The sequence below is a fragment of the Chroicocephalus ridibundus genome, chromosome 3 (assembly GCF_963924245.1).
Source record: "Chroicocephalus ridibundus chromosome 3, bChrRid1.1, whole genome shotgun sequence".
Lineage (NCBI taxonomy): Eukaryota > Metazoa > Chordata > Aves > Charadriiformes > Laridae > Chroicocephalus > Chroicocephalus ridibundus.
In genome coordinates this window covers 122,193,389-122,217,333 of record NC_086286.1, presented here as the reverse complement: position 1 = coordinate 122,217,333, position 23,945 = coordinate 122,193,389, and the positions used below count along the sequence as shown (strand labels likewise).

The following is a 23,945-nucleotide window of genomic DNA, read 5'->3' as shown; positions in this document are numbered from 1 at the left end:
GAGATTTTAGTGTGGCTCAGGAAAGGAACATGCCCTTAAACGCTCTGATACTTATTTACATCAAATCCAAATTGTGCTGACAGGTCCCAGTTGTGCTTTTCCACTTGCATCACTTCAGCCACCCACATGGTCCAAGTGCTGCAGTGATATGGGAGCTGTGGGAGCATGCAAGCTGGGGGACAGAAAAGCACCAGGATCCTTTTAAAGGCCAGGTGGAATCTGGATCAGGACCTGTGGCTATGACTGGATGGAGAGGATGATCAGTCTGATTATTTTGTTGCCCAGATTCGTGCCTTAGTCCACCTTTTTGTACAAGGAGGTCTCTTTAGACCGTATCCAGGCTGCTGTACCATGGTACCTAATCCAAACCTAAAGGGTTGCTCTGCCATCTGGAGCAGAGATTAATTCGGAGTGTGTGTTCTCCATGGGTGTGAAAGGAGAAAACTGTTCATGAAGTCACCTAAGTTTTGTTGGGTTTTATTGTTGTTGTTGTTTTAAATTAATCAGCACTTGGTTATTTTTGCCTTTATTGTGAAAAAAAAAACAAACAAAACAAAACAACAGTGAAGCTGCTGAACTGTAAAGACTTAGCACTACTTGGAGATATATGCCTGAGACACCTTTTGGCTTCTCCCATGTCTAGAGTGGCAATGTGCCCCCATGACCTGATTCCCTTAAATGAGGTCTTTTTTTCAAAGCTAGAGGGGCAGCAGGGAGGGGGTTGTGGGTCCTTTAGGTGTAGGTAGGTGTCATCTACTATGTTTCTGGTCATACCGTGCTGTTATTGAGAAGACTGTCTGTCTTCAAGGTGTGGAAGAGATAGCAAATGGGTAAAATAATGAAACATTTTCTCTCCTTGCTTAGTCTCCCTGCAATTTTGGACTTTTGAGGGGTGAAATTTAGAGTTTCACAACTTGTCCCAAGTCCCACAGCAAGAAATGTGGAAGCCCTGGGAGTCAGGTGCTATGTGCTTGCATGCCACTCCTGCCCCACCAAGCACTGGCAAGAAGAATTGGGATGACTGAATGTCCTAAACAGCTGTTGTCTGGGTGGTTTCAGGCGTTCCAGAAATGTTTTTGTCTTTTGCTACAGTTCCTCACTTTACTTCTTCAGTTGTCCTGGAGGGGTAGGCTTCATGGATGTCTGCTATATTCTAGTTTTCCCATATCGGGATTTGCTTTATTGATCTTAGCACATTTGACCTCAATATCCCATTTCCACTCAAAAGGAAATGGTAAGAAAATTCAACAAGCTTGCCCAGATGGCTCTATTATTTAATACCCTTGCTGCTTCTTCATAACTGAAATAGCCACTAACTGGTTATAACCATAACAGTGTAAAGTTATTTACATATAGAACCCACCACCTAAATAACTATAAGGAAAATTTATGGGAGTAACTTTTCACTCAACTGTAAAATTTGCAGAGCTACTGTCTGTAGACACAGTGCCCCTCAGGATATGAAGAAATTGCTGGGACTGTCTTACTGATAATTCCCGGTTTCTTAGAATTACAGGAACAGTGTGTATCGATAAAGACAACAAGTTCAGTATGCATTAAACACATCGAGCAACGAAGCTATTCAGACACAAGCAATTGCCCCAGTTGGTTTTCCCGTATTGTCGGCCTTGGGTCATTCTTACACCCAGCTGGAAACATGAAACTCCTTCAGGTATTCAGGGAAGGTGCTTCAGAGGCCCTGGCTTGAATGCCGCGACACACTGGTTCCTAGAGACTGCTCAGACGGATTACCGTGATGAGTGCTGTATGAATAATGACATTCTGGGACAAAGTAAGTCATGGAATAAATCATGGCAGGACGCTTTATGCAATTTCGAATTGGATCCTGAAATGCCCTGGGAGGTGGCAGAGCAGAAATGAAGACAAGAGGATGCATCTTGCATATGAACAAAAATATCTTTGCGTTTTCTGCTGGCAGATGCGACCCATTGCGAACTCTGTTTCTTTTCTTTTTCAGAAGCTGAACTGGACATGAATGGGATGGCGTCAGATCGCAACACTTCCTCCCAGGAAGAATACCTCCCTCACTATCTCCAGAAGGAAGACCCTTTTGCATCGAAGCTTTCTAGAGAAGCTGACATCGTAGCTGGGTTTTATTTGACAGTAATTGGTAATGATTTTTTAATTTGCCTTTGAAACAGGACTATGTCACTGCATCCTTGTGGGCACTCACAAAGAAGGCAGAAGCTGCTGTGCATTATATGTGTAATTATATATTTCCTCATACTAGAAAGAAAAATGTAGGAGAGGAGAGAATGTGTTAGAAATACAGTGTCAACGGTGTCAACAGTTAGTGACAACAGACAATGCTGCTCCAGGTAGCCAAAAGTGACTAGCAGTGTATCTTCCATCAAAAAGTGAAGAAATACTCAATTTTTTTCTACTGACCGGTTACTAGCTTGCAGTTTAATCAGTCCCACCCCGAACTGGCTTTTGCCCTTGGCCATGTGGGTTTTATGGCCAGTTTTCAAAGCCTCTCTCGTGTCCCTACACAGCAAAGGGAACATTCTCAGACGTGCTCATTTGAATCTTGCTCAGCGTCAGCTGTCCTCTGTTACATGTTGTATTGAATAATATTTTCTGCCTAACGCCCTCCCCTCCCTTTTGTTTTGGAGTCTTCTACCATGTGCAGAGTGGCTTTGCAAGCGGAATAAATGCAATTATTTATTGGTTAGTGCACGCAGAGGGTAGCTGGGATGGATTTCTGCCCTAAGTGTTCATATGCGGAGTTGTCGTTCAGCTGGGAAATACTGGTCTCTGTTGCTTCTAGGAATAAACTGGTCCTTAGTTTTGATGATTTACCATCTTTGCTTTGGGGACGGGGGCAAGGTTATATCTTTTTGTGTCGGTATCTTTGCTCTCAAGTACTCGGGCTTCTAACTGTTGCCTCAACACTTACAGCTCTTTCTGTGGTTTAGGTTTCCTTATGTTTTGTGGCTTTAGTTTACGCAGTTTCAGCAGCTATTTTCTTAGTAAAGCTGAGCCAAGGTCATGAAACTGTGCTACACAGAGCTGGGCTCTGGGTGTCAAATGGCCGAATACTGGGCTGAATGCGGTGCATTCCTTGACATTTATTTTGGTTTTGATTCATTCTCTAGTTCTATCAGTTCTGCACAAAACACAAAGCTCTTTCACTCCTACCATCGTGTTTCTCATTGACTATTTTACATCCCTCCTTCCTACTCTTATTGCCTTTTCTCCGACCGCTCTAAGTCATCTAATCTTTTCTGCAGTGGAGGTCTCACAAAGGCTTGAATAACGTTTATTTCTCATTTGTCTTCTGCTGCTGATGTCTTTATTGAAAAAGGAGTTCAGAGCAGCAGAGATGGCACGTGAAGCTGTATCTCAGTATTCATGTGCCGTTCTCAGTATTCATGCAGCCTTTTGTATGTATCCTGGCTTTCCATGTATATCTATTTTTTCTACTGCTATGCAAACAGATGTCTTCACTGAACTGTCCAAAACAACCCCCCTCGGTTCTTTTTTTCCACTTGGTTAAGCAAACTTAGTTTTAATCCCAGGAAATATGTCTGAGTAGTTGAAACGAATCCTTCCAATGTACACTGTGTTGCCTTGTTATATCGGCTGTATTTAGTGTAGGTTTATTCAGTTCCAAAGAAATACCCCTGCCAGGTTTGAAACGTCTTGAAAAACCATAGATATAATCAAATTAAGGCAAGGAACAGAAATAATGAATTTCCAGTGAAAAACCAAAAGCTAACCATGAAGGCACAGACTTACACGGGCAGTGTGAGGAGACTGAAATTATAGTTTAAAAACTATAGTTTAAAAAAAAAATATAGTTTAAAAAGGTAATTGCTCTGATATTGGACTTACCAGTAAGACTCCCACCTTCCCAGTGTTGTGGACCTGACATTAAACAGCCTGTGGTGGAATCATTGCGTCCAGTGGCCCAAGCCAGGAAAGTTCAAGCCATAGCTCAGTATACATATACACAGCTGTATATATGTGTAACTCCGCTTTAGACATCGTATCCTACATTTTGCTCTGGGTTTAACTTATTTTTTCATGTGCTTGTTTTGCATTGAATTTTACTTGGTTAGTTACCTTATGGTCATTACACACTCCAGCCGAGCTTTCATTACAGTCAAGTACACTTTTCACATACACATGTAAATACCATATTTGCATCCTCCTTGGACTTGCATCTATAGCATAAGATACCACTGGTATCTTGCACAGATATTTTTAATTCCTTTTCGCAATCATTGCAATGATTTTAAGCAGTCATTGCTTATCTGCTGGTCAGTTTCGCCACTTCAGCAACTGGTTTCATGTTTTCTAGACCAGCAAAGCAGTGTTTTAGGCAGAAGTACAGAAAACCCCCTTTTACAGGGGTTTGTGTGAAGAAGGAGAGTGTGATGCTTTTCACCAGTAAAGCTGAATTACGCATCCGAGCTTGGAAAATAAGAGAGGGAATAAAATAAAACTGGTGGAAGGAGCAATGCCAGGTGCTGTGCCTCTGAATAGATCGGGTAAAGTAGTCTTTAAACGCATTTTTCTTACCAAGAAAAAAAAAAAAAGGCTTTGCTTGGGCTAATGCTTCACATGTGAGTCACACCTTACAAGATCGATTTAGCTTAGAGCCTTGGGGACACCACCATTAGCTCCTGTTGATGTGCAGATCTGTATTTTATCACCCATTCATGTCTAGGTGGATGGCAACATTTTGATAAAACCTTGGACCTCCAAAAATATGAGAACTTGGAAGTTAGTCTTTGTTTTTCCCAGGTAGATCTCAGAGTGGCTTGTTTTACTTCCTGCAAACAAAATTAATCCTAAATTTCCTTTTCCACTAAGGTGATTTCCGACAGTTCAAAGCATCCACATTTCTGTTAGGACATGAAGCGCTGCTGTCTAGAGAATTTCGGTGGTGGACGGTGGATCTTGAGGTAGTGGAGAAGGAAGTCCATCTCTGTGAAACTACTCACTGACACCAAATTCCACACCAAAGGCTTGCTGAGGCTGTGAATTTGCTTTGATTGACAGCTTTATAGTTGATCGCAGCTCCCAAAAATCCAAAATAGTAAGCAAAGACTGTGTGCTTAAATAGCTCTTGTGCATAATTGTGTCTTGCTGTAACTCTGCAGTAATGCAGATTTACTTCACAAACTGGGTAAGCTGCAGAAAAGAGAAAACCAAGCCACAGCATTCAGCTCCCATCCCCAGTGAGGCTATTTCTATGGTTTTTTTATTGTAACTTGTGGTTCAGGGTCAACCTGTCCGTTGTCACCTTCTGCCACTGAACCATGTCCCCTATTCCTTTGCAGATCCCTTCCAAGACATGGTGGCCCTTCCTGAGGATGTCCTGCGTGGACATCCTGGTCACAGAGAGAGGGACGAGCTGTGGAAAGGTGGGAAGCCAGGAGGTGGGGGTTACTACTGGGCATCTTTTTATGATTGAGGCATGGAAGGTGCAAATGAGTTTAAAATTTATTTCAAAAATGCGAAGCAGCTGAACAATGAGTGAACAAGGCTGGGATCCTATCAGGAAACTCGTCAGAGCTTTTAGGGTCAGGCTGGTTGTACAAATGAAGTATTGCAGTTCAAAAATATAAAAATATGTTTTTTTTCCTCTAAAGAAAATCAGGGGTCTTGAGCAATTTGTGATAATTTCTCTGTGAATCTTTTGTCCTAACTAGTTCATTTCCACGTGTAATTTTTTTAATTGTCTGGAAAAAAACCCCAACAATGGTACATGTGGTTGTAAGAATCCAATTCTTTTCACTTTGTCACTTCCCCTGCTACCTTTTTCATCACTGACTTGATTGATTTACTGTACGGCTGGGTAGGGTGACTAACGACTGAGGGGAGACCTGCTGGCTGTCAGCTCCTTCGAAAGCCCATGGCAAGTAACTATTGATTTGCAAACTGTAGCCGAGCGCTTCCTCGGCGTGTTATGAAACAGCTTAATGGAAAAGAAAATCCTGAACTACTATTTTTTTTTTTTCTTTTCACTCTGATGGTTTAGCACTGCTGTCAGATTGCAGAAAAGGAGTCTTGTTTCTTCAGATTGCTGCTTTTGTACACTTTCACCTTTCGCTGCAGGTTGGCTCTTTCTCTGTAGGTGTCACTTTTTTAGTTATGGCACCCTTGGCTCATTGTGTGTATAATGTAATAGAGTTACGGTGCCATGGACAGTTGTGCCCTGAACTGTTTGCTTCTGGAAAATAGCCTTTATTTTATATCTGAAAAGTCCTTTTTCCTCCGTTTCCAACCCCAGGGTCTGCCCAGGCACACAGCCTGCCAGCGTCTACCAGAGCTGGGAGTCTGCACCATCAAGGACTTCCAGTTCTGGGCTCCCTGGTTCAAGAAGGACAGGGAACTGCTGGAGAGGGGACAGCAAAGGGCTACCAAGATGATGAGGGGACTGGAACACCTCTCTTATGAAGAAAAGACTGAGGGATTTGGGTCTCTTCAGTCTGGAAAAAAGACGACTGAGGGGGGACCTTATCAACTAAATACTTAAAGGGTGGGTGTCAGGAGGATGGGGCCAGGCTCTTTTCAGTGGTTCCTGGGGACAGGGCAAGCAGTAACGGGCACAAACTTGAGCATAGGAAGTTCCACCTAAACATGAGGAGGAACTTCTTGACTTTGAGGGTGGCAGAGCCCTGGCACAGGCTGCCCAGAGAGGTGGTGGAGTCTCCGTCTCTGGAGACATTCCAAACCCGCCTGGACGCGTTCCTGTGCCACCTGCTCTGGGTGACCCTGCTCTGGGAGGGGGTTGGACGAGATGATCTCCAGAGGTCCCTTCCAACCCCTACCATTCTGTAATTCTGTGATTCAGCTAGCTGTTAGGAAAATCTTTTTAATAGTAGGAAAAATGAAGGATTAGGTGCCTCTAAGGAGATTACAATGTTTCTACCACCAATAAGTTAAAAAATGATTCAGATAGATAGGCAACTGTGCAGGTATAGACAAAAGGCAACGTAAATTATCACTGGACGCCTTCCAGCCATAGGATTAGGTCAGTGGGCTGAGGTTCTATCAACATTGTTATTAATAATGAGCAGTTCCTTCAGAGACTTGTCTGATGAAGACATCTCTCCAGGCTATCAGTCCGCTGAAGAAGATTTGGGGAAAGTTGACAGGCTGAGAGCGTTGGGGTTGTTTAGCCTGGAGAGGAGAAGGCTCCAGGGAGACCTTCTAGCGGCCTTCCAGTACCTAAAGGGGGCCTAGATGAAGGATGGGGAGGGACTCTTTATCAGGGAGTGGAGCAACAGGACATGGGGTAACAGCCTCAGACTGAAACAGGGGAGGTTTAGATTAGATATCAGGAAGAAATTTTTTATTGTCAGGGTGGTGAGGCACTGGAACAGGTTGCCCAGAGAAGTTGTGGCTGCCCCATCCCTGGAGGTGTTCAAGGCCAGGCCGGATGGGGCTTTGAGCAGCCTGGTGCGGTGGGAGGTGTCCCTGCCCAGGGCAGGGGGGTGGAACTGTATGATCTTTAATGTCCCTTCTAACCTGAACCATTCTGTGATTCTGTGGTTCTGTGAAAACACCAGGTGTTTTCGAAAGGTATTTTGAAGTGAATGCTGGCACACTAGATATTCTAAATATCACTAGAGAGAAACTGGCATTAAGAGAGAAAAGGATTAAGATATATGAAAAATACTCAGCAGCACTGAGATTCATTCACTTAGCTGCAAGGAAGAAAATAATTCATAGGAATACCAGTATCTACTTATAATTCAGATGAAATTTTCAGAGCTATAAAAGTATAAGATGTCCTTTAAATTTCATTCCCCAAGGATAAATCAAATTAGCTGAGAAAACCTAAGATTCAATGATAAGCCAGCTTCTGTCCTGTTTATTTTTAAAAATAACACAGAAAGCATACTGTCAGTATAAACATAAGAATTGTTTCCAATTAGAGTGTTGCATTTATTACTGAAAAATTTGAAATCAAAGTATTTTTTTCCTGGGTTTGGTAAAAGTTTTTTCCGCAGTTACTCAATTTCTTGAGAAATTGTCTGGTTTTAGCCCCTGGAAACATTTTTCTCTCCGCCTCATGTATGTCCCCAGGTTGGGTTTCTTGGTTCTCTGAGGACATGGCACCCTTGCAAGGGCATCATTCCGTTGACAGGCCAGAGGAAATACCCATTTAATTCCTGAGGTTTAATTCCTGAGGTCTGGCCTCCCAGCAGACTCTGATGAAAATTATTTGGTGTTCAAAGGTACAATATTTGGAGAGGGCGGCATTGCTGGGCGGATGGGGGGCTGCTGGGATCTTGAAACATGGAATATGGCAGAGTTTGCACCACCAGAGCCATGTGTAGGAAGGCACCATGAAGAGCGACTTTCCTGCCTCATCAACAGAGGAAAGTTGGGTTATTTATGACGTTTTTATAGTAGTGTGGAGGGTTGGCCTTGGCCAGCAGCCAAGCACCCAGGGCAGCCGCCTGCTTACAGTGGGACAGGGAGGAAACAGGAAGACAAAAGCAGTGCAGATAACGACAGGGTGGAGGTAAAGATGGAGAGATCATTCACCAGTTAATGTTGTGGGCAAAACACTCATTGTGGGGAATTTAACTTAACTTCACTCCAACGTCTATCCTTCTCCCTCTTTGCCATTATAGGTCCCTTTGGTGAGTCAACAGCCGCAGAGAAAGTTGGAGTCTCTGCCACTTTGCTCTTCAGTCTTTTCTTCTGCATCTCCTCCTTCTTACTTGTCTCCTCTCCCCCTGCGTGAGGCCTTCATGGGCCATGGTCCCTGGGGGGTGTTCACCGTTGAGGGTGACTCTTGCTTCCTGAGAGGGATGTCGTGTGCTATCCTGTGTTTCCACTGCAAAACGCTCACTCCAGGCTCAAACTCTTTCAGACTTGAGTTCTTTAAGGAAACTGGAAACCCTGCCATTTTTGGTGATTGCCTCCATGGCTGATTAACCACTTGCAGAGGTGGTCGCTGTGGGTCCTTGGGTGGAGATATGGCAAAAAAGATGTCAGCCGACATGAACAGGATGCCTCCTCATGCACTGAATTCCACCTGGAAGTTAAAATCGGATCCACTTTATAATTTTTCTTTCTCATGGTATAAATCAATTTCAATTGTACAATTTAAGACGTGATATTAATATCTTAATTTACGTTATTTTAGAAACTTATCCCTCAACCTCTAATTATAGTATTTAGTAAAATTAAGGTTGGTCAGAGGTTTGGGGTCCTTGTGATTACAGACAACTGAATTTCATTCTTGTGGCTGTATAAAGGTTTGTGAGAAAAATGGAGTTGGTGAGAACGGAGGAATTACGGGATTTCTATTATGCGCATTCGGTCAATAGTTGTGCAGGCTCAGGTGGTGAAGGCGATGCCCTGCTGCAGAGGAGAAAATAGCATTTGTTGTGGGAGGGAGATGTCTGCAGTAGATGTCTCTATGAGCTGCATAATGAGGATGAGATGATCGTGTTTCAGAGTAAAGTGTCTAGCCTTGGGACCACAGGTTCAGGCTGAAAATATCAGAGAATTTAACAAGGAAGATGGGATATTGTTTTTGAGGTGAATTCTAATTTTATTGTCTTTCTTTGTTTATTTTTAAAGGTATTCTTTCAACTCTGGGGAATGGGTATGTTATTTTTATGTCCTCAAAGCGAAAAAAGAAGTTGAGACCTGCTGAGATAATGACTGTTAATTTAGCAGTGTGTGATCTGGGAATTTCAGGTAATTTCATGTCTTATTTTCACTCATTTTTACTATCCCACCATTCTTTCTGGCAGCAGCAAGAGACAGCTCTCTGGAACTCGCGGGGAGCCAAAAATGCCTTTTTCTCTATTATTTGCATGTAAATAAGAGACAGGGGTAGAAAGCAACATTCCTAAACAATTTGATGGAAAGAAATGAAAAATACAGAGGAAAAATTAGGGTTGGATTTATCAGTCAGGCAAAACTCCTGTTCACCCCAGCGCTGGGCAGGCCTTCAAAGACGGCTCCCACGTGCATCCTGGCACATTAACCACAAAAGAGCTCAGTATTGTGGTTCAAGAAAATTGTATTTTCTTGCTGTAGGGTGAAACAGGAGGGATCCAGGTACTTCAAAAATAAATGTTTATTCAAATATGACTGGTGAAGGGCATGAGGGGAAAGAATTGGAAAATCCTAGTGGCCATTAGCCTATCAAAGCTAGTAATTTTCTCTCTAGGGACTGTCCTCTTTTATCTTTGGGTCAGGAAAATACGCATTTGTGTCAACCTATAGAGTAAGAGCAACATCAGCCAACTGGAGGGATTTTTATTTCATCCCCACAGCCTGGATGCCCTGGCATGAGAAGTGGGAGCTTTGGAAAGGTTTACACAAAGTTGCAGAGTGAAAAGCCTTTGGAGATCATTCCTTTGACTCTTGACATGAGTCTCATTCAGCCACTTACGGCTACATGCAAATGGAGGGGGAGGACTGCACGTCCTTTAGAAAAGAATATTTTGGATGGCAGACAATCCAATGGGTATAAAGCCCTGATGTGACCCAGCTGACCATGGGATCTCCCTGGTGCAATATAAACGACAGTATGTTCCCATGCTCCCAAAGCCGTCTGTCTCCTGTGTGTCACACATACCGGGACCCCTGCCCCCAGCTCCAGTGCACCCTTTTCCTCCCCTCGTCTCTGCCAAATGCTTTTGCCTTCATCCAAATGCCTAAAATAGCACGGAACAACATAAAATGATGGCTCCTAGCCTCACAAATCCGAAGCTCGTTGGGCTCTCACTGCGCACATCCAAGGAGCCTCTCACTCCCTCAAATTCCAGTAGCTGTGATGCCTCTTGGCGCTCAGTAAACATGGTTTTCTGAAGGAGATACTTATGAATTCAGCAGAAGAAAGGTGTTACCTTAAATATCTCTGCTCTGCTACCACAAAAAGAAATCCTAATGATTTCTTTGGCATACCTGCCATGGAGACACTATTTACATCTTGCAGCACTTTGAGGTGAAGAAAAAAAAACAAACCATTTTTTGCCGCTTCCATGGTTCTCGCAATTCCTTTGTGTCCTAAGAGCCTGTCCTATTTTATAAGGCTCATATCTGACTCCACTGACAGTCACTCCAATGAGACAAAGTGTTTGAGGAGAATTTCCCTAGCTCTATATGGAATACAAAGCCATACCTATATAGCTATCTACATTTGGAATGTAAACAGATACCTCCCAACTGTATCAGCTGTATGTCCCAACCATACAAATTACAGCTTGTTTGGGAGCCCTCTTAGCGTGAGGGCTGCTAGTTTCTCTGTTAAGATCTGTCACCAACATACTGCTTGGTCACCTTTTCTTCCATAGGGATCTTAATCTATCTGCGTGTTTAAGTTTTGTAATTAAAAGTAGTTGTGATTGGCACAGCTATGTGTGCTTTTTCTCCCTTCTCTTTCCTTTTTCTTTTTTGTTAATCATAGAATCATAGAATCATAGAATTGTTGAGGTTGGAAGGGACCTTTAAGATTATCGAGTCCAACCTTTAGCCTACCCTGACAAGAGCCACTTCTAAACCATGTCCCTCAGTGCCCCATCTACCCTTTTTTTAAACACCTCCAGAGATGGTGAATCCACCACCTCCCTGGGCAGCCTATTCCAATGTTTAATAACCCTTTCAGTGAAAAAATGTCTCCTAATATCTAATCTAAACCTCCCCTGACGTAACTTGAACCCGTTTCCCCTCGTCCTATCACTTGTCACCAGGGAGAAGAGGTCAGCCCCCATCTCTCTACAACCTCCTTTCAGGGATTTGTAGAGGGCAATGAGGTCTCCCCTCAGCCTCCTCTTCTCCAGGCTAAACAACCCCAGCTCCCTCAGTCGTTCCTCATAAGGTTTGTGGAAGATGTTGTGGAAGATGTTGACTCGAGAAACGTGATGTATTCTGTCTGCTGGACTGATTGGAGTGAAAATGGGACTTTTTCCAAAAATCTTCATATTTCACACTTGCCTTGGCACCTTGTTCAAGAAACGGGTTCTACAATGGCTTCCTGCAGATTTCCACAGGGTGGCACCAGCCGCTTGTTCAAAACTGCATCAGGCTCATTTTGAACTGATAAAGTGCTCTGAGTCCTGTGCCGCTGAAGAGAAATTTGATTTTGTGCAAATAAATGTGTTGGCCTTTAGAGCTGGCAATGATTTACATGAGTCAAGTTGCTGACTCTTAGCATATACCCGAGACATTGCCATATTTCATGTTTTTCTTGAAATCTTAATCACTGGGGTCAGCTTTTGCTTGAAAAATTAAGGTACATTTATTCTGCTCGGAGGAAAGCACATAATATATTGACCTGAGCACAACCTTCAGGCTCGGGCAGAATTTCCCTTACAGGCTCAGGCTACAGGGAAAGAGTCCTGCAATACCCTGTTTATATAAGTTTTATTTTGAAGGGTTTTCAATCATGATGCTTTTGGCATAGAAAACGAAGCAAAGGCCATTTACTGTAAGATTTTGTTTTGGTAGAAATGTTTTAATTTTCTGTTAAGAATGAAAACAGAATGTTTAGTTTTGCGTCAGTTTGATTTGAAATGGAATATTTTTGGGAACAATCCAAAATATTTTTCTACAGATCACTTCAACAAAATTGAGACTTTTGTCTTGACTTCTATAAATAGGTTATCTTGTGGGAATTACAGTTTGCAACACCATTTTTGCCTTCTTTATAAACCTATTCACTGATCTACCATGGCATTACGGACGGTGGGGTTCAGCCAGGGAAATTAGCCCAGGGCAACTAAGATGCTTTCAGCTCCTTGAGGTGCTCTGTGACCTCCTGTGCAGGAGTAGTCACAGGAAGGTGGAGTTAAATATTTAATGTTGTTTGAATGTTGCAGTTGGACTGTTCAGGCCTTGGAGCATTTCAGATCAGTCTGGTAGGTAGAAAAGAAGGATTTGGAAAACTTGTTGATATTCCTAAATGGTGAATTTTTGAGTTTTCTGTTCCATCAAAGTTGATTTTTTTGTTTGTCTAGTTTGAGACAAAAAAAATTAAATAAATCAGGAAGTGGAGATTTCCAACTAGAAAATTACAATTTCCAAACTTCCTCATTTTCATGATACTTAAAAAGAATATGAATAATGTTAATCTGTTTTAGGGTGAGAATGGAACAACACGTGACCTAACTTCCCTTCTTCCATAATGCACCATCCACTTTTATAAATGGAGAAATGAGATAAGGCGCTGCTAGGACAGGGTCTCCAAAATAGTTAGATATTTTCCTTCTGCTTGTGGATGCTTAAAACTTCCTAATGCCTGTGGCCAGGTGTCTTGCTGAGAGTCGCTAACGAAGAGTGTGGTATTGACAGGAGCTGAAACCACTTCTACATCTGAAGTCCGTGCTGAGACCATACCACCATGTTCCTTTCTAACCTAACACTTTACCACAGTCTGCATCCTACTGTTGGGCCTTGGTTGGTTTGCAGAAGTCCCCTTTGAAGGCAAATTTCTTTATCCTGCATTTGAAGACACTCAATTGATTATAGGGATGTAGCCTAACTAGATCAGTGCCTGTTTCAAACCCAGACTCACCCATCACCCATACTGTTTACATGTGTTTGCATGTGGACTTCACACATACTCTGAAGTTTTCATAATGGAAAGAGCTTGCACATGCTCAGTACCACAGTATGGGTTTAATTCTGGTTCACGTGGTTGGCGGGAAAGCACTTGTTTCCATTCTGCAGACTTGTCTCATCCTACCACATCGTAGATGCTATGGGATCTATCTACAGTTGTCTCGGGCTCAGTCATAGAATCATAGAATCGCCTGGGTTGGAAGGGACCTTTCAGATCATCAAGTCCAACCATCAACCTAACTCTGACAAAAACCATCACTAACCCATATCTCTAAGCTCTATGTCTACCCGTCTTTTAAATACCTCCAGGGATGGTGCCTCAACCACTCCCCTGGGCAGCCTGTTCCAATACTTGATAACCCTTTCAGTGTAAAAATTTTTCCTAATATCTAATCTAAACCTCCCCTGGCACAACTTGAGGGTTTTTCCTCTTGTCCTATCACCTGTTACCGATCCCCACCTCTCTACACCCTCCTTTCAAGTAGTTGTAGAGAGTGAGGTCTCCCCTCAGCCTCCATTTCTCTAAGCTAAACAACCCCAGCTCCCTCAGTCGCTCCTCATAGGACTTACTCTCAAGACCCCTCACCAGCTTCATTGCCCCGAGTCCTGTGGATGGAGGGCACTCAAGTCATCACATCTGTTGTGCCTGAAGCCCTCTCTCCACCTTGCAGAGCATTTTTACTGGTATTAGCTTTGGACAAAGGGGAAGGTTTGCTTTTCTGAAAAAGGGTGGTTTTATCAGTGATTTATTTTATCAGTCAACTGACATTCTTTTCTCCTTTTGCAGTTGTAGGAAAGCCCTTTAGTATCATTTCCTTCTTTTCTCACCGCTGGGTGTTTGGATGGATGGGCTGCCGCTGGTATGGATGGGCCGGTTTCTTCTTCGGCTGTGGGAGCCTTATTACCATGACAGCTGTCAGCTTGGATAGGTACCTAAAAATCTGCCACTTGTCTTATGGTAAGAAAGAAAACTATATTAACTGGCTACAGAAAAATTAGATTAAGTGATAGAGTTTTCTAGACTGCAATCATACTTAAGCTCTTCAGAATGTAAATGTAGAGGAGAATACACAGATAAGAGAAACTTATTTGCATGATCCAAATAATCCCAGCTAAATTTGTATTGCTGGATGTATCACCTTTGTTGTCGTCTCTCTACTGTCTTCTTAAGCCACGAGTTTTAGTAATCGCTCATAGATAAATCTCTTTGTGTCTATCAAGACCTATTAACATTAACAGATGCAGGTATTGCACATATTGAAAGGTTTTATGGACCAACAGACAAAAGTATTCCTTATTAGAGGCCTAAATTGCTTTAAGATACGTGGCAAGCTATTGTTATTGCTAAAAGATCTGGATATGCAATAGGTCATAATGTGGTATCATCTCTCTAATATGGAGATGGAACCCGAGAGGATGAAATGAATTTGGCAATGAAAGCTGTTATCACCATATCCATCAATATCTTATATCTCTTGAATATGAAGTGTTATATGCTTCATTCTTTCCAGTTAAAAGATGTTGTCACAGTTCAGAAAAGATGTTTTTCTTGCGTTGAAAGCCACTGGCTCCCCAACAAAATACAGGGAATACTCAAGGTGACTTTACATATATAACAAACACCTTGTCCTTGTGACTTGAGAGACATACAACAGTTTTCATTATAATGACATATGATATCAATCATGTAATGTTAAGCTATAGGAAATGTTTGCAGCTAGAAAGTGTAACTATGCTGGTCTGTCCAATAGCTGAGTGTGCTGTCAAGTAAAAGCTGTGGTACTGCGCTAAGATCTGCTATCATAGATCCTGGCATATCATAGAATCATAGAACGTGTTGGGTTGTAAGGAACCTTTAAAGGTCATCTAGTCCAACCCCCCTGCAGTCAGCAGGGACATCTTCAACTAGATCAGGTTGCTCAGAGCCTCATCAAGCCTGACCCTGAATGTCTCCAGGGATGGGGCCTCCACCACCTCTCTGGGCAACCTGGGCCAGTGTCTCACCACCCTCAGTGTAAAGAACTTCTTCCTAATGTCTAATCTAAACCCACCCTGCTCTAGTTTAAAACCACTGTCCCTCGTCCTATCGCTACATGCCCTTGCATACCTTTTTCCTTAAATGTGAATGCAGGGAAGGTCTCCTTAGCTGAGTTCTAAATACACTATTCACATTAAGCAGGATTTCAGTTCTTTCTATAAAAGTCTTCTCAAAATAATTCAGTGGCAACCCAAATCATAGACAATTTTTCACAGACTTGGTGAGCTGAAGTAAATATTTCATGGCCGGCTGCATTCGTGTTGTGAGCTCTGGTATTTAGTATGACATCTTAGTTCAAGAGAGACATAACACTTCAATACCATTTTTCTCAGGGGATATCTGATCATGGCTGTCCATGCAACATGATGGAGAGCAATAAACAAATTTAGCATGTTCAGTCTAGGTGGTTAACTTAGCCATTTTCTGTATAAGGCCTAAATCAGTCTTCAGGAACCAGAGCACCTAAAATATCCTACACCTTCATTTTGCTCCAAAGCAGCAACTGTTTCTTTGGGTTTGGGTTTGTTTGGGTTTTTTTTTGGTTTTTTTTTTTTGTAATAGGTTGCTATGGTTTGACAATAGCAGTGAAAATAATGTTGCTCTTTTAGTACTCCCACTATTGTTGCTTTGTTTTTCCATGACTAAACACAACAAACCACCTTTCTGTATCTCAGCCATTGTGCTTGAATACATCATTTGTCAGTCAGTGCTCATTTTCCTTCTTCCAGTGATCTTCCCAGCTGGGGAAGGGGCACTGGACACATCCAAATTACAGTTATTTCTTTCCTTTGGTTTTGTTTTAAGTCATTCTCAAAACCTGAAGAAAGTTCCTCAATGTCAGTGGACGGGAAATGAAAACAGATTCAAGGTGGAAGGAGCTGTTATAATACCAGAGTCTGAGTTTCTGCATAAATCATAGGTTATAACTTGTTAGTCCTGTATGAATCCAACATGTTGAACATATGTGATGGTGGAAGGCTTGTAAACTGAAGCTTTTTCTAGATGAATTACAGTTGTATTCAAGATAAGCAGACAGACAACATTCCACTCTGCAGCTCCAGGCATGCCATTAGCATTTAATAAAAAAAAAATAAGCAAGGATACATGAAAACCCCTATTACAAATACTTCTGACAATACACACATGGTGATTTACTGTATTGGAAAAGAATGACAAGGTAAAGATAAATCTTGGATATGTTATTTCCTCTGTAAAACCTTGCCTTTCAGTCACTTGGGTTAATAATTTATGTTGAGAAGTGTCCTGAGATACAACTTTAGCCAGTTAATATATGACAGGAGGATTAGGGAAAAATGTAAGTTACATTATACAGTTGCAGGTAGTGAGCCTTCATACTGAGTAATGAAACATTGAGTTAAACACTTAGTTATAGAATCATAGAATCATAAAATGGTTTAGGTTGGAAGGCACCGTAAAGATCATCTCGTTCCAACCCCCCTGCCATGGGCAGGGACACCTCCCACAAGACCATACTGCTCAAAGCCCCATCCAGCCTGGCCTTGAACACCTCCAAGGATGGGGCAGCCACAACTTCTCTGGGCAACCTGGGCCAATGTCTCACCACCCCGACAGTAAAAAATTTCTTCCTGATATCTAATCTAAACCTCCCCTGTTTCAGTCTGAGGCTGTTACCCCATGTCTTATCGCTCCACTCCCTGATAAAGAGTCCCTCCCCATCCTTCCTCTAGGCCCCCTTTAGGTACTGGAAGGCCGCTAGAAGATCTCCCTGGAGCCTTCTCCTCTCCAGGCTAAACAACCCCAACTCTCTCAGCCAGTCAACTTTTCCCAAATCTTCTTCAGCTGACTGATAGTCTGGAGAGATGTCTTCATCAGACAAGTCTCTGAAGAAACTGCTCATTATTAATAGCAATGTTTGATAGAACCTCAGCCCACTGACCTAATCCTATGGCTGGAAGGCGTCCAGTGATAATTTACGTTGCCTTTTGTCTATACCTGCATCTGACAGTTGCCTATCTATCTGAATCATTTTTTAACTTATTGGTGGTAGAAACATTGTAATCTCCTTAGAGGCACCTAATCCTTCATTTTTCCTACTATTAAAAAGATTTTCCTAACAGCTAGCTGAATCACAGAATGACAGAAAGGTAGGGGTTGGAAGTGACCTCTGGAGATCATCTCGTCCAACCCCCTGCCAGAGCAGGGTCACCCAGAGCAGGTGGCACAGGAACGCGTCCAGGCGGGTTTGGAATGTCTTCAGAGACGGAGACTCCACCACCTCTCTGGGCAGCCTCTGCCAGGGCTCTGCCACCCTCAAAGGAAAGAAGTTCCTCCTCATGTTTAGGTGGAACTTCCTATGCTCAAGTTTGTGCCCGTTAACCTAATTTAAATCTACCCTTTCTCCGTTTAAAACCATTGCCCCTCATCCTATCACTCCACTCCCTGATAATGAGTCTCTCCCCATCCTTCCTGTAGCCCTCCTTCAGGTACTGGAAGGGGCTCTAAGGTCTCCCTGGAGCCTTCTCTTCTCCAGGCTGAACAACCCCAACTCTCTCAGCCTGTCCTCACAGCAGTGGTGCTCCAAGGCTCCAGCACTCTGAATGATGGACCCTACAGAGCTGTTGTTAAACAGCTAAGCGAACCCCTGCTGCATGTGTAGATGAACATGTTCTATTGTGCCAAACACATGTGGACCTGAGGTTGTAACTCTTGAATTTTCTTCCAGGTACCTGGCTTAAGAGACATCATGCATTTATCTGTCTGGCAATAATCTGGGCCTATGCTACGTTCTGGGCTACGGTGCCTTTTGCTGGTGTGGGGAGCTATGCCCCTGAGCCATTTGGGACCTCCTGCACTCTGGACTGGTGGTTGGCACAGGCTTCGGTGGCTGGACAGGCTTTTATTCTCAGTATTCTGTTCTTCTGCCTCCTGTTCCCAACGGCGGTGATTGTGTTTTCCTACGTCAAAATCATTTTAAAAGTCAAATCATCCACCAAAGAGGTTGCTCACTATGACACCAGGATTCAGAACAGCCACATACTTGAAATGAAGCTGACCAAGGTAGGTAGGAAGATTTAACTCAGTTTGCTTTGTTGGGTTGTGAAAGCAGGCTTGGAGAACTTCAACCATATGCTCTCCTATGCTAAGCAATAGTGCAATGCTCTGAAGGCGGTTCTTTTAGCTTTCTCCTCTATTGCTATCATGGTACGAGAAGACAGGGGTTGAAACATAATTTTCTGATTAGGGCACTCAAGTCCCCGAGACTGTGATTCAGGGTGACCTTATACAAGTCACACCATCTCCCTGTGGCCCTGCTCCCCATTATAAAACTCCCTTTGCTTTCAGAAGCGGTTGTGAAGAATTATGTTAAGGAGTTCAAGGTGCCCAGGAATTATAACAGAAAAACAGACAAAAAGCAGATTATTGAAGCAGGGAAATAAAACTTTCAGACAGCTTACATTCCTCTGTTAATGAAGATATAAACCAAAGTCACTCCTGTGACATTGCAATTGTTTTTATGCAAATAATTTATCATTTAGGTTCAGCCATGAGCTGCTGATAAAAATGCACTGAAGTGATAAAATTAATTTTCCATCTCAGACCGTACCCTGTTTTCCCTTTCTGATTGAATCTGTTTTCTACTTGGCAATGGTGACAGTCATGATCCTTTCTCATGCTGGTTATTGTGCCAGGAAATCTCTCAAAATAAAAACTTGTATCGAACAAAACCAGATTCCTCAGCTGTAAAAGATTCACCAGCCTCTGTAAGCCAAGCCAAGAGGGAGACGAGCAGCATCCTTTGCTTGGCTGATCAAATTTTATTTACAGTTTTGGGGAGTTGAACTGAAAGTTATATAATACACAGCAATAAGTGACATTATTTCTAAACATATCGGAGAATCTCAGCTAGCTACCTGTATGGTCAGTGCTGCCAATACAGCTGGGAAAACTGTAATTGCTTTTAAAAAAGGTTGCTTCAGTGCAGTACTCTTTTGCGGTTATTCAGCACCTTTCCTTTGAAGAACAATGAAAACTTTTGATTTAAGGTTGCATATTTATTTTTGCCACATTGGAGGGATCAAGTAAAACTTTAATGTGATATGAATCGAAACAGAAGTTGTCCCTTCTGTCTGAGATCTACAGTGGAGAACATAACGTTGGGGTAGATATAAATACAGAAAATGAGTCTCCATCATAACCCATTTAACTTCACAGCACAATTTATAACAAACAGGCTGTGTTTGAGATCCTTGGCTCACGTGCACTCTTTCTTCACTGACAGACAACAAAAAAAAGCACGGAAGAATGACGTTTTCTTGAAAATAATATTACTATCAAAGATGTGGAACAAAGGGCTCCACAAAGGGTTATGCAATATCCAAAATCCTTGTGATTTCTGATGATTTTTTGTTGTAATCCTAATGGTAATCATTATTCCCAATGACTGCACATGTACTACTATCAATAATAATGTGCCAATGGCAGCAGTATAATGGCATATGTTCTCCAGTATGTGCTATTGCATGAGATCATGTGAAGCTATATCAGGCTGTGACTGAGTGCAGTTACGCTGGTTCAGGTAAAGTACATAAATCACAAATCTTGGCACCAAACAGTTTAATATTTATACTAAACTTTCCTATGGCTACATTTCCGCGTGTTATAAGGCAGCTCTGTTCTAATCTGCCAGGAATGCAACCTAAATGTTTGGTAAAAATTTGCTTTTTAGAGCACCTACAGATTCTAATGGAGTACAAATGCATGCTATAGGTTAGGAGGAAGGAAACTAGACATTGTACTAGCATTCTCGCTCTCAAATAAATTCCCAATTGTTTCAATTCCAGCTTACCTGGGTAAATACAGTCATTTTTTAATTTGCTGCAGTGGGCATACTCAGAGACTTGACAGCTCATGCCTTATCGAATGACTTTAGACTCACTTTTTCCATACTTGTTTTGAAAGGGTTTTAAAACGTTGGCTTTTTTTTCCAGTGGAAGACATAACCCCTCCGAGGTGCAGGCAGAAGATAGACCTAACTTATCAAAACTCTTCTCCTTCCTCCTGTTGCCAGCGGCCATCCTCATGGCAGGTTATTGGTCCCACTGGGTTTTGACACCTTCTTTTGACACAGCCTTCAAGAGAGGAAGCAGCACTGCATTAGATCTTTTTTCTTCTCTTCTTTTCCTCATTTCTGTTGCTTTTGCCTCAGTTACTGATACTGAGTGATTCAGAAAAAGGAGCTACAGTAGACATAGACAGGAATGTGCCCTCCTAAACAAACTCACCTACAGAGCCACTCAGGGTCCCCCACCATAAGGACCTAAGTCAGTCCTGAAAACTTCTTCAATGACTTTGATTTTATGATCTTTGGAATCTGATTTCAAAGGACCCAGATTCTGGAAGACTTGTGCTTAGTAATTTTTTTTGGTTTTGTTTTCACAGTGCATGCTTGTTTCACTCTGGAATGGAAAACAGACTGAGTTTCTTTTTGACAAACTGAGGAATATTTGGTTGGAAGAGGCTATAGAAGTGAGAGACTCCTTAAATAAACAAAAAAAAAAAGAAAAAAAACAACCCATGGAGAAACCCTGTAGGAAATGTTTCAAGTTTAACCCATGTTCATTTCAAAGATCTTGCTAAAATTTTCAAAAACTTTCACAGCTCTATGTTATATATTATCCTAAAAAAGAGAGGCTGTATGTTTTGAAAGGACTTTCCTCCTTAAAAAATTTAAATTTAATGTCAAAGAATTATTATTTTCTGCGATCTCATTTACTTTCCTCAGGTTTAGCCAGACCTTATAGCATTTTTAAAGGTCTGTGATACCAGACTCATTAACTGCTCTGTGTCAGGTGAAAGAAAAACAGGTGCCAGATAAAGAGAAGAGAAATGTGTGACAGCTTTTGTTCATGTTGTATATTTATCTGAAGCAGGTTATCATTTTCCTTTTCCATTTTGTGGCCCATTCCCTTGCATTCTGCCTAGCTCTGTGCTGTGCTGTGCTGTCAGTGTCATAACGGCTAGAATAATCTCCTCTTTTTCTCTTTTCCTCTCACAAGGTGGCAATGTTGATCTGTGCAGGGTTCCTCATTGCCTGGATCCCTTACGCTGTGGTCTCTGTGTGGTCAGCCTTTGGACAGCCGGATTCAGTTCCCATTCAGTTTTCAGTGGTACCAACTTTGCTTGCCAAGTCAGCCGCCATGTACAACCCAATTATTTACCAGGTCATTGATTGTAAGTTTGCCTGCTGCCGGTCGGGTGGTTTGAAGACATTGCAGAAGAAGAGCTCTCTGAAGAAATCAAGGTAATTTCTTCTTTCAGAAGTCAGACATCTTCAGGTACACGATGTTCCCAAAATGTACCAAAATAAGATCTGCCAAGAGTCACAGCTCTTTGAATCTTATTTCTTGTTTTTGACCATGACCTATTCAGGGTCTTTCTTGCTGTGGAAATTTGTAAAGTGATTCTAGGTGTAAAAAGAGAAGCAAGGAGATGGTTTTTACTTTTAGATACAGCTGCAACTCCATTGATATAGTCGGAAAAAGTCCCATTGGTTTTAGTGGTTTTTGGATCAGTCCTGTCCTCCTGTTCCTTTTGTTTCATGTCATCACATGGGTCACCTCTGGAAGGTGTTGATGACCTCAATTTCCAGTGAAGTAAATGGGAGAGAATTGTGTTAATTCCTTGCATAATTAACCTGTTAATACTATGCCTTTCAGCCCCAGAATTAGCAGGGACAGACAATATTTCTTTAATCACCCTGTAGGTACCACTCACACACAAAAAAATCCCCCAAAACAAACAAATCAAAGTGTAATAAGGCCTCATAAAAAGGCCTGTGTTGTATTTGCAACTTTCTGGCAAAATCTGTGCTGACCACAGGTGGAGTTCCTGGAAACACTAATTGGAGGAAAAATGCTTCTAGTTCTGTTTTATGCCAGACAAGTCTCTTACTTCTGGGATTGAATAATAATGAGATAATGATGGGTGTTAATCTGACAGTGTAGACTGATACCAAGGCCAAAAATGCCCTACCCCATATAAGGATAGGATTCCACTAGAGTAATTTGCTTCTAAAGCCTAGCACATACATGCCTTGGTATGTACTTATTAGAGGCATGAAGGCCCATTTCATTATTTATATTATTACTTTACCAATTCCAGCATTTTTTGATGTATTGTTCAGGGAGTGAGTCAATATCTCGAGCTTCCACAGCTTCCCTTAGCAGATTATTCCATAATCTTACACTCAGATTTATCTCATCTGCAGAACATACAGAGTTGATGTATGTTGTAAGTGTTTGAGGTGATGAATTTATAGCTTATCAAAAGTCCATCTGCAGTTTAGGCAAATGGGTGATAAATCCGAAGTAGCCTTCAATGAATCTTTGGAGGCTGGATTTGTGTTTAACCTCCATGCTATCACTTTGAAAGAGGAAAGAGGTTTCATCTAGTCCCTCACGCTGAACGCAAGTTGGCTTTCCTAGGCCTGTGCAGTGAAGAAAATGATCTGGAAAAATCACCTCCCTGAATGAGAAACTTAATTGTCAGCTTGGTACAAACAAAACGATTGTTGTGCTTTCTCCTTCCTGCAGGATGTATACCATATCTGCACACAGAGACTCGACGGCGATGAACGAAACCCAACTGGAAGTATGAAGGCTCATTTCACATACAGCAGATGAAAACCTGATGACAAACAATCACGCTGTTTCCAGTTCCTCTTTCTGTAAATAAATGAAAACATGATGACAGTTTTATTTTACTCCCTAGTCCTACGTACAATGCAGTTCTTTCCATCCCGACCAAAACAGTGCGATTTGAGCTGGGCAAATACTTTAAGTACTCAGAGGAAGAAGGAACAGAGAAGATTCATAAGTATATAAAATTTTTAGTCATTTCAGAGCCATACTTTTTTTTTAGGACTAACAGAAGCGATAGTTTGGACAATATTTTCCTTCATGGAAAGGAAAATATTCACGAAGGCCAGTTTTAGTTTGCTAAAGCTAATCTCCCTGTATTCCTACTGCAGTCACTGGAGAACTGGAGCACGAGAGAAAGGATTCCTTAGAGGAAAAAACAGAGTCAGAGCTTCACTTATGAGGGCTCCAAATCACCCATTGGAGAAACATTAGCCTACTGATTATCTCCAACTCACGTGGCTACAAGCTGTATTAAAACCACTTTGACTTCAGTCCTTCAATATTCAGAAATATTTTGCTTTCAGTCAAGGCAAGGTGAGAAGTGCCACACGCACCCCACAGATGGGCAGTATTTGTGAACGGGAGGGGAAAGGTCTCTTGGTCAAATGCAAGTTTCATTTAAGCAATTTGGAATCATGAATGGCTTGCAATAA

General features: G+C 42.0%; 1 protein-coding gene across 1 annotated transcript; it reads left to right on the top strand.

The window, feature by feature from the left end:
- Nucleotides 1-1,977: 1,977 nt before the first annotated feature.
- OPN5 (opsin 5) lies at nucleotides 1,978-23,439 on the top strand. The gene is made up of 6 exons (XM_063331267.1): nucleotides 1,978-2,131; nucleotides 9,580-9,699; nucleotides 14,360-14,530; nucleotides 18,315-18,649; nucleotides 21,649-21,893; nucleotides 23,185-23,439. The coding sequence occupies exons 1-6, from the start codon at nucleotides 1,993-1,995 to the stop codon at nucleotides 23,246-23,248; spliced, it is 1,074 nt and encodes a 357-aa protein (XP_063187337.1). The 5' UTR covers nucleotides 1,978-1,992; the 3' UTR covers nucleotides 23,249-23,439.
- Nucleotides 23,440-23,945: the final 506 nt, after the last annotated feature.

What these genes read in the sequence shown, in the direction of transcription:
- OPN5 (XM_063331267.1), top strand. Translation starts at nt 1,993, where the DNA reads ATGAATGGGATGGCGTCAGATCGCAACACTTCCTCCCAGGAAGAATAC. An exon ending in GTTTTATTTGACAGTAATTG is followed by an intron (nt 2,132 to 9,579) that starts GTAATGATTTTT and finishes TTATTTTTAAAG; the next exon opens with GTATTCTTTCAACTCTGGGG. An exon ending in AGCTCTCTGAAGAAATCAAG is followed by an intron (nt 21,894 to 23,184) that starts GTAATTTCTTCT and finishes TCCTTCCTGCAG; the next exon opens with GATGTATACCATATCTGCAC.